Consider the following 10281-nt stretch of genomic DNA (forward strand, 5'->3'; position numbering starts at 1 on the left):
GGGCCCTTCAATAACCCAAGCTTACTGTTTAAAAAAACAAAAAATCAAGGTTTTAATAATCGATTTCTTTTATAAAGAAAGAGCAACATGATAAAATCTTATCCCATGTGCATGGTTGGCTTGGTAATTAAAAATAATAAGGTTAGGATGGTAAATCTACCTTAAAGATATGTTGATTTGTTACACGAGAAAGCTAAGTGGAAAGATTGTAAATCAGAATTAAGTACCATTTCGCGATCCGGACTTAAAGCATTGTTTTACGTGATTTTTGGTTGAGTAGCCCATTGATCCTTAAATAGTTTAGTCCTTGTCCCTTGTTCAAGGTTTGGACAATTGAGCGTGTATAGACTGGGTTCAGCCCACTACCCAAAGGAAAGCCCAAATCTGAATATTTTTTTATGTTTTTCTCTACTCATAATAACCATCAAGATAAAATCAAGCCACACAATCCAATTAAATGCTTTTCTAAGAAATCATAACAGATCTGATCTAGTGAAAGCCAGTTCCGAGAGACTTCGTAATGAGTGATATCCGACTGTGATAGCTTCATGAACAGATCATGATCATCAGTAGCACAGTGGATACTCATTTGCAACACCAAGCATTCAATAGAGAGATCACAGAGTTTGATATTAAATCAAAATAATCGTGCATTTATGTTTTCTAAGAAGAAGTAATGAGATGGACTATATCACTCTCATCTAGATTGGATTAAATTTGTTTAAGATTAGGAGTAGATTTTTATGTCTAGTTAAGATTTCATTGGTTAGTTTTATATACAAATCAATAATTTAAATCTATTCTTCTACAGTAAGTAGATCTAATTCTGAAAGGAAATTTGTCTGAACTTCTTTAGAAGACCGTATTACTAGTGCTCTTATCTAAATACATATATATTGTATCCCAAGTGTTGTAATTCAACAATTATCATGCTTCTTTCAGCCAATGTTCCACTGACCATAAGAACTTAGCTGCTTGATATTTTAACTGAATAATAAAACAAATATATGTATGAATTATAAACTAAATTGCAACAAGATTTGCAGGTTTTATCTCCTTTGGCGATATTGGCTTAACCAACAATGAGAAGACTCGATCTTTTGTCTCTTTATCGGGAACACCATGCCCATCTCCATATTGGTACATGCACTGAGCCATTCGAGCAAGGTTTACTGCAGTGCCTATAAAAGGTTGGGGAAAAATGGAATCATCGACTCGATCTTTGTTCATCTTCTTCCAAGTGTCGCTAATTAGATGTTTAATGTGCTCGCGAGCTACTTCTTCTGAAACGCCAGTTTCATGCATGTAACATTGGATTGATTTCGGCACGTCGCCCCTCTCTAGCTCATCCTATAATAAGATATAAATGTTTTCAATGACTGATTCTAGCTAGTATTGTAATATGTGAGACAAAATTGCTTACGTACCGTAGAAGTTCCCAAGTCATCACAAAGTCGAAGAACCATTGATGACCAGCGTATAATGTCTGGATATCTCTCTAAGCATTCTAATGAGTCCATGTTGATTTCTTGCTTTACAAAGAAATAAGCATGAACTAGTATGACAGGCCCTGATATTGAGATCCACGCATTATTTAGGTACTCCTCAAGCGTTGGTGTGTATTTGTTATGGTACCACTTTGCCTCCACTAAGTAAGATTTGCATAAATCCACCCACTGAGATTAAGAAAAAAATAAAAAATGTTGAGGAAATTAGGAAATTCAAATATAATCAGTTAATCAAAAGAATAAAAATGTTGAATGGAAACTAAAGAACAAAGCAATACCGCTTTCTTAAGGTACGGTACGATGTCCCAACCCCGTTCCTTAAGAGTATCATAAGCCATTTGGTTCACTGTGTTATACAAAGATAGGAAACATATCTTCATGTAATTTGGAAGTTGTTCCATGGCTTTAATATCCCATCTGTTAATACCAGCCAAATTTGAATCACAATCATTGGTTATGATAGTAACATATATGAAATGTTAATATATGAAAACATATATCCCACCAACCTCTCGACGGCATCAGTAAAGAGCTGGAGTTCATCCAAAGTACCATAGACATCATAAACATCATCAATAGTTGTTATTAGCGCATTAACTTTCGTAAGTCCTTTCCTGCAATAATCATGCTGAGGATCGAAGATCACTCCGATGGTCCATAAAAAGTTCTCCATCAACCTATCTCGTGCAAAGCTCAACTCAGAGTGGGAACCAAGCCCAAGATCCCTCCACCACCTGAATGACATAAAAGAAAAAAAAAATTACCGTAATGATCCCCACTTAAATTTCAATTGTATATATATGACCTTACCTCGAAGAGTCTCTCAAATCTTTCTGGTGTATTGCTTGCACCATATTGAAATCCAACATTGCGAGTTCAAGTAGATCAGGATGGATGTTCTCTTCACTCTTGCACATTTCGATGTACCATCGAGCTTCTAATCGCAGCATCCTTTGGTGCAAAGGAAGTTCCAGGGAGTGATTCACTTTTTTTTCAAGGTTTGGGGCTATAGGTCCCTTTAAGTTGTTTAGATGTGTGGTTGTGAAATATTTGGCCTCATCCAAGATATTTTCCCCTTCTAAAGCAAGGTGAGAAGCTTCAAACAAACTCAACATTCCTCTAATATCTTCAGATAGACTTGCTTTGAAATTGCCCATGTCATCCTTGAAGCCATTAAAAACATCTGTATCACATAAACATATAATTTTCTAATTTTATCAAAATCACAAATTATCTGGAGTAATTTCAACAAATGTGAACTAATAAAAATTGCATTATGGAGTAATTATATTGAAATTGATGAGAACGGAATTGAGTACCTTGGGATATCTCATACCCATGTTGTCTAAGGAGCCTAAAGCGAAGTGCTACAGCATGGAGACCCTTGTTAGTGCCAACATTATCGTTTTCAACGATTGCTATTTCATCCAGTGCTCTCTTGATCTCCTCCTCAAAGATATACCCCAAGCCTAGCCTTCCAACATTATCGATCAGTTCAAGCCGATCTAAAAGTCCCACATCACCAGCGTTGATCATACACCTTACATTCTCTAACTTCTTCGCTCGTCTTTCACACGTCTCCCCCTAGAAATTTAGAGTAAAATTTTTATATTCGGATAATTATAGAGATAATAAAATTTTAAAATAAAGAATTAGATTAAACTTTTGGCCAAGTTGTCTAACCAAATATGATTTTTAAATATTTACATAACCAGCACAATGTGAAAAAAGCCCAAATTTGACAGGCCTAGGCTATCAAATTTCATAAATTTCAACGGACAAAAGGGTCAAATTGGCGTCGAATTTTTCATTGTCAAATTTTCTTTTTCAACAAACCAAAATTGTCAAATTAACAAAGTATGTGAGAAATTCGACAGCCCTAAGCCGTCAAACCTGGGAATATCTAGAATTTCAATGGTCCTAGACCGTCAAAATTCAGTTTCAAAAATTCATAGGCCTTGGCCCATCAATTTTTTCTGTCAAATTTTTCAGTTTTCGTGTAGTGCATATACATTTTTACCAAATACATTTTTACCGTTTGCGTAAAAAAATTTGTAGTAAATTTACCCCTTGGATTTTAAAAGATCGATTATGTAATTTTTGAAAAATCAGAAGTGTAGAAAGGTTACTTAGTTCACTATAATTATTTTAGCCTACCTGCTGGGTAAATATTTCGAAATTGTATTTGATTACATATATAATTTGACCAAGACCTTTATCTAATTAACAGCATAAACCATCTTTTATCAAGTACTCTAATTACCGTCCAATCACTCTTCACCGATTGAATGAAATCGAAATCCCAAATGCTCGGTTGGTACTTGGCTGATCGTCTAGCAACCAATGGATCACAGTTTTGATGGGTACTAACAAGGCAATGAACACGTCGAGGAGCCAAGCAAGACGAGCTTCTTAGAAAAGGTTTCAATGGAAAAATTCTTGGCGAGAAGCCACTCAAAGGGCAGGGTAGTGTTTGGAGGTTGAGATTAAGAGCCATTGTAATAGTAGTAATATCTCTAAATGATTTTTTTGGTTAACCATCCTCACCTTGAACCCCATATATATAGACAACCATGTACAACACCAATTAAACAGGAAATTTCCCATCCTTTTCACAAAGAACACGTTTCTTGCTTATTTTGTTTCAAATGATAAAGATAAACATGTGCAGTACTTGAAATGATGAATATCTGCAATCCTTTATTGACTGCTGATAAACAATTGTTAAATATTAAAAATTTGTGTATTTGAAATGCGTTCATGTGTGCTTTCCCTGTTTTAAAGATATTAAAACACACCAACTAAAACACCACAGAGACAATCTTATAAAAAAATAAAACTAAATAAAAAACGTTTTTAACGTTTACAAAACCAACAAAAGAAATTAAAGAAAATACCTACATGTTACAAATGTGAAAAAATATGTGTAGTACTTGTTGAAATGATGAATATCTGTAGTCCTTTATTGACTGCTGATAAACAATTGTTAAATATTAAAAAACTTGTGTATTTGAAATGCGTTCATGTGTGCTTTCCCTTTTTTAAAGATATAAAAACAAACCAACTAAAACACCACAAAGACAATCTTATAAAAGAATAAAACTAAATAAAAAACGTTTTTAACGTTTTCAAAATCAAATTAAAGAAAATACCTACAAGTTACAAATGTGAAAAAATAGGACATTATAAAAATCAGTGTAGAGTAAAATAAAAGATAAATAAATTAGAAATAGATGAAAATCTAAAAACACAACTATCCAACTAAATGATCAATTCAGACTACTCAAGTGACGAAACAGAAAATGAAACAAATGAAATAAAAGGTTCAAGCGATAGTACACAACTTAAAGAAGAAACCAATAAATCATTACAGTTTTATAACACTACATGTAGATGCAAATCAATAAATGTACTAATAAAATAATAAAAAATATTATTTGATTATATAGACAAAATAGAGAACCCTGACCTACAGAAAGGATAACTCTTACAATTAAGAGATACAATAAAGAAAGAAAAATCAATGAATAAAGACGTACCAAGCTATAGTTTATAAGAAATATTCAAGAAGTTTGATAAAACACAAAGAAAAGAAATAACAATCCAAGACTTACAAAGAGAAATAAATCAAATAAAAGAATAAATTAAAAGGTTAAACATAGTAAGTAAAGGACAACAAGAACAAATCGATATACTAAGCTTTAACAATCAAAAACAAAAAGAAGTCTTAAAGGAAGAAGAAGAAGAGAATTATATACAAATAATAAACAGGATTCAATACCAAAAATGGTTTATCAATATCCAACTAGTAGTTAATAAAGAATTCATGATAACAATTGTGGCCTTAGTCGACTCAGGAGCAGATCTAAACTGTATACAAAAAGGTATTATCAATACTTCGAGAAAACTACAGAAGGAATATCCACAATAGATGGGTCAAGTTCAAAAATAAAATACAAACTTTCAGATGTACATGTCTGTAACCAAGATATATGCATAAATACTCATTTTATTTTAGTAAAAAACCTAACAAAGTTTGTCATCCTAAGAACACTATTTTTAACATTAATACAGCCTTTCACAGTAGATTGTACAGGCATTAAATGTAGGCTCTTAAAATAAGAAATACATTTTAAATTCATACAAAAACCCCAAGAAAGAGAATTAGATATGATCAAAAACAAAACCATTAAGAATACTATTAACATGATAGCCAAAAAAGAAAACCAATTAAAACTTTTAAAACAAGAAATCAACTTTTTAAAAATTGAAGAACAACTAAATGACTCAAACCTTAAAATCAAAATCCAAAAATTTAAAGAAAATCTAATAAAGGAAGTTTGTTCTAATTTACCTAATGTTTTTTGGCACAGGAAAAAACATGAAATTAGTCTTCCCTACGAACAAAATTTTGATGAAAAAACCATTAAAACTAAAATCAGACCAATCCAGATGAATAAAGAAACTTTAGAATATTGCAAAAAGGAAATACAAGATTTATTAGAGAAAAACTTAATGAGACCTAGTAATTCTCCTTGGAGTTGTTCAGCATTTTATGTCCAGAAACATTCAGAGATAGAAAGAGGAGCACCCAGATTAGTAATAAATTATAAACCCCTAAATGATGTTCTCAGATGGATTAGGTAACCAATCCCAAATAAAAAAGATCTCTTAAACAGACTATATGAAGCAACAATATTTTCAAAATTTGATATGAAATCAGGATTTTGGCAAATACAAATAGTAGAAAAGGAAAGTTACAAAACTGCCTTCATAGTATCATTCGGTCATTACGAATGGAATTTAATGTCGTTTGGACTCAAAAATGCTCCAAGTGAATTTCAAAGAATTATGAATGACATCTTTAATCAATTTTCAAAATTTATAATAGTATATATAGACGATGTTCTAGTATATTCCAGATCCATAGAACAACATTGGAAGCATTTAGAGAATTTTATTACCACAATCAAGTTGCATGGGTCAGTAGTCTCAGCTCCAAATATAGAATTATTTCAAACCCAAATAAGATTTTTAGGACATAATATATAAATGGAACAATAATTCCTATAGACAGGTCATTACAATTCGCAAACAAATTTTCTGATGAAATAAAAGATAAAAAACAATTACAAAGGTTTTTAGGTAGTCTTAACTATATAAAAGATTTCTACCAAAATCTTCATATTATAGCTAAACCATTATTCCAAAGACTAAGAAAAAGGGCTCTAGAATGGACAACAGTTCATACAGAAGCAGTTAAACAATTGAAATTAAGATTGCAAGAAATTCCTTGCCTGAATATTCCGGATCCCAAATTAATAAAAATAGTAGAAACAGATGCAAGTGACATAGGATATGGAGGAATATTGAAACAAGAAAAGGATAAACAAAAGAAACTAATCAGGTTTACTTCAGGAGCTTAGAACCCAACACAACAAAAATATTCAACAGTAAAAAATGAGATTTTATCGATAGTTTTATGTTTTTCAAAATTGCAAGAAGATTTATTAAATCAAGAATTTCTTTTAAGAATAGACTGCAAGTCAGCAAAATTTATTTTAGAAAAAGATATAAAAAATATTTGTTCAAAACATATTTTTGCCAGATGGCAAGCCATATTATCAATTTTTTATTTCAAAATAGAATATATAAAAGGAGAAGCTAAGTCTATTCTAGATTTTCTTACCAGAGAATTTTTACAAGGTAAAAAAGATGACAGATAATCTTTCTCCATCAAAACTCAAGGCCAAAAGCTCATATGCTATGATCCCTCCAGTTTCTAAAGCAATTCTAGTTAATCCCTCATAGTTTGGCTCACCCAGTAAGCTTTCAAATAAATTCCAAGTATTAGGCACCACCAGTCCAGTAAAATCTTATGCTCAAACAATAACAGGTTATTCTTCCTAGGGTCAATTAGATACTGAGCATATTTTTAACACCCCGTATTTTTAACTCGTATCTCGAGGAGATCAAATAGTATTTATTTGAAGAATATTTTAGAAAGGAAACTTAGAGTCAAGTACCCGGATTATGCTATGTTCATTTTTATTGAAGATCGACTTCGCCATTAGTTTCAAAATGATCGAAATATATACTTTAGCCTATAAGCAAGCTGGAATTCAAGTTTGGATAGAAAAGTTGACAAATCCTTGAATTTCGCGTTAAGTGGGACCCCAAAATAGTGAAATTTTTTTAGAGCGAGAATCAGGAAGATTCGACCACACCATTAGGACCGCAACAAAAAATTATTCGAAATGGTATATTCGTTTGTCATTTTTCGAGTCCGGATAGTCAAGTTACGGTCGAAACTAGAAGTAATAAGAAAATTACAAGTATGCCATCAGTCTTCTTATAAAAGAAAGTAAATTTTCTTTTATTCTCATTTGTTCCCTTTTCTCTAAAAGATCCAAAGCTCAGATTTTTCCCAAAACCTAGGGTTCTCCTCTCTTCTCCTCAAGATCCGTTAAGAACGAATGACCGTTGAACTCCGACGAAGAAGACAAAGTTGTTGGCTGTGACGAGAGCCACAACCTCACCCTCTTTGCTAGCCCATTCACGTCCGTTTCCTTACCTTCCATCAGAAATCAGCGAGTAGCTTAGGGTACCGTCATACTCGGAGCTTCACCTTGTTAGTCGAGGCTTGTCTTCTAGGGTAAAAGTGGAGGAGAGTGTCGTTGTCAAAGGAGTTTCAAACCCTCATCTTCTTTGCATCAAACTCAACTCAACATCAACTTTTTACCATCGACTTTGATTCTTGTACGAGTTCATCGCTTTTGGAGTCCACAAACAAGTAGGGGACTTTCGATTCCTATTGGTAACTTTAGATTTCTCAAAATGTACATTTAGGTTATTTTTAACAAAACTTATTGTTTGCTTTTGAATCGTAGAAGGTTGTTGTTTGATTTCAAATTAATTGTAGAAGTAGATGTTTTGAATGTGTTTTAGCAAGTTTTAACCATAAACTCGTGGGTGGGTTGAATGATTCGAAGAACGGAAAAAGAATCCGAAACATGGATCGAAAACTCGAAGGTTCAAGTAAGGTTTAGGCTGTATGTGGGAAAGGTCGGTGCCACCGGCACCTGCCGAAGGCATTCTGTCGGTCCCACCGACAGAATGAAGCTTCTGCCACCGACGAAACGCGAGGAAATTTTGTTCTATCGGCAGGACCGTCGGTCCCACCGACATCTACCGATGACCAATCTGTCGGTTCCACCGACAGAATCCTGGTTTTGCCACCGACAGACAAAGTTTTCTTCAGAACAGTATTCTGACTCTTGGCTTGACCTCCTCACACCTTATACACTATTTCTCACCCTTCATTTCATTAAAAACGTTTAAGTAAATTGAATTTACTTTAAGTTCTTTAATGAAATTAAGGTTTTACCCCCCATTTTGGAACAATGAGAATGGTTTTAAGATCCAAATCTCAAAGGATCGAAATCCGAATTTTGGTTTCAAGAACAAAATATAATTTTCGACGTTTTCGGCAAGTTTTCAAAATGAAATAACTTTCGCGTTCCTTTGAATTAGATTATAAAAATTATATAGTGTCGAATCTCATGATCGAGACTTTCATTTTGAAAAATCCGTTTTCAATTTTAAGAACTTTGAAAAATTGAGTTTCCGACACTTAGTCAAATTTTCACCAGCTTTCCTTATTTTTAACAGCTTTGGTCATGTGCATCACCGGGACCTTGTTTTTTAATAAACTTGATGGTTTTCAATGGAAAAATCAAAAGAATGAATTTGGAAGATTGGAAATAGATGGTTGATTTAAAAATATGAAAAGTGAGAATGTCGAGAAAATGGGAAAATGGAATGAACGGTAAAATGTCAGAATCACACCCGAGGGGTGATGTCTGCATTTTACATTGTATGTTGTGTGTAGGTTGGTGAAAGGATATCCAGATTATTAATGAAAGGGTTGCATGTTTATTTCCGATTATGTTAGCGCGTGCGCTGAGTACTGTTATTTATTTTAGGTCGGGTGGCCACGGTTGCATGGTAGGAACTAGATATCCATTCTCAACCCTGTTTTGTTAATTTCTCTTTTTTTTTAAATGGAAAATCATATATATACGTAGCTATTTTGTGAGCTGTTAAAGGGTTTGTGAATGCCTGAAGGGATAGTGCGTCACATCATCCGGAGGAGTGCACTATCCTGGGATGTACGATCGGGACCACCAAACTCATACGTGGTATGGGACGCATATGAGAGTGGAGTCACAACTGGAATCAGGGTTCATTCCTTTCTTATCTTTACCAATGAACATGTATTGTAAAGGTGGTCGCATACGAGTGGAGTGTCATTTTGGGAATCACATGCACGCCTGATAGGCATAGACAAAGATGATTAGTCAGTGATCACTAACAATCTAGTAGTAGTCGAACGTTCTGACACATCGAAAAGAGACCCATTGCTTACGGTCACGTCAAACGGCCAGCCTGAGCCAGATAAATGGTCACCCGTGTGGTAAGTGCAGCGACCGACCACAAAATCAAGAACTAAAAGTCAGATTTATGTTGTAACATCATGTCCCGACTGGGAGCGATCCAGTCGTGAATCCCAACGCTCAAATTCCATTGCTCCACCACTTGTATTATGTATCTGTTGTTATATTTCGAATTACAAACTAAGAAGCATGTTTATTATTTTAATGTTGCCAACTGTATTTGCATAAAATGGAAAATGTATAATGTGTATGGATGATTGATGCTATGTGTTATTTTTAAACTGTTTAGTTGCTCATCCCTGGCTATATGTACTAGT

The 10281-nt window shown here is 33.6% G+C and overlaps 1 protein-coding gene across 1 annotated transcript; it reads right to left on the reverse strand.

Moving 5' to 3' along the window:
- Positions 1-869: 869 nt before the first annotated feature.
- On the reverse strand, positions 870-4017 carry LOC147380760 (terpene synthase 10-like). The gene is made up of 7 exons (XM_086431303.1): positions 3772-4017; positions 2828-3092; positions 2319-2691; positions 2018-2242; positions 1787-1925; positions 1428-1676; positions 870-1350 (listed from the first exon to the last, which is right to left on the reverse strand). The coding sequence occupies exons 1-7, from the start codon at positions 4003-4005 to the stop codon at positions 1024-1026; spliced, it is 1812 nt and encodes a 603-aa protein (XP_086287429.1). The 5' UTR covers positions 4006-4017; the 3' UTR covers positions 870-1023.
- Between the last annotated feature and the right edge of the window lie 6264 nt (positions 4018-10281).

The sequence above is a fragment of the Akebia trifoliata genome, unplaced genomic scaffold (assembly GCF_017979445.1).
Source record: "Akebia trifoliata isolate Shusen 1 unplaced genomic scaffold, ASM1797944v1 Contig01006, whole genome shotgun sequence".
Lineage (NCBI taxonomy): Eukaryota > Viridiplantae > Streptophyta > Magnoliopsida > Ranunculales > Lardizabalaceae > Akebia > Akebia trifoliata.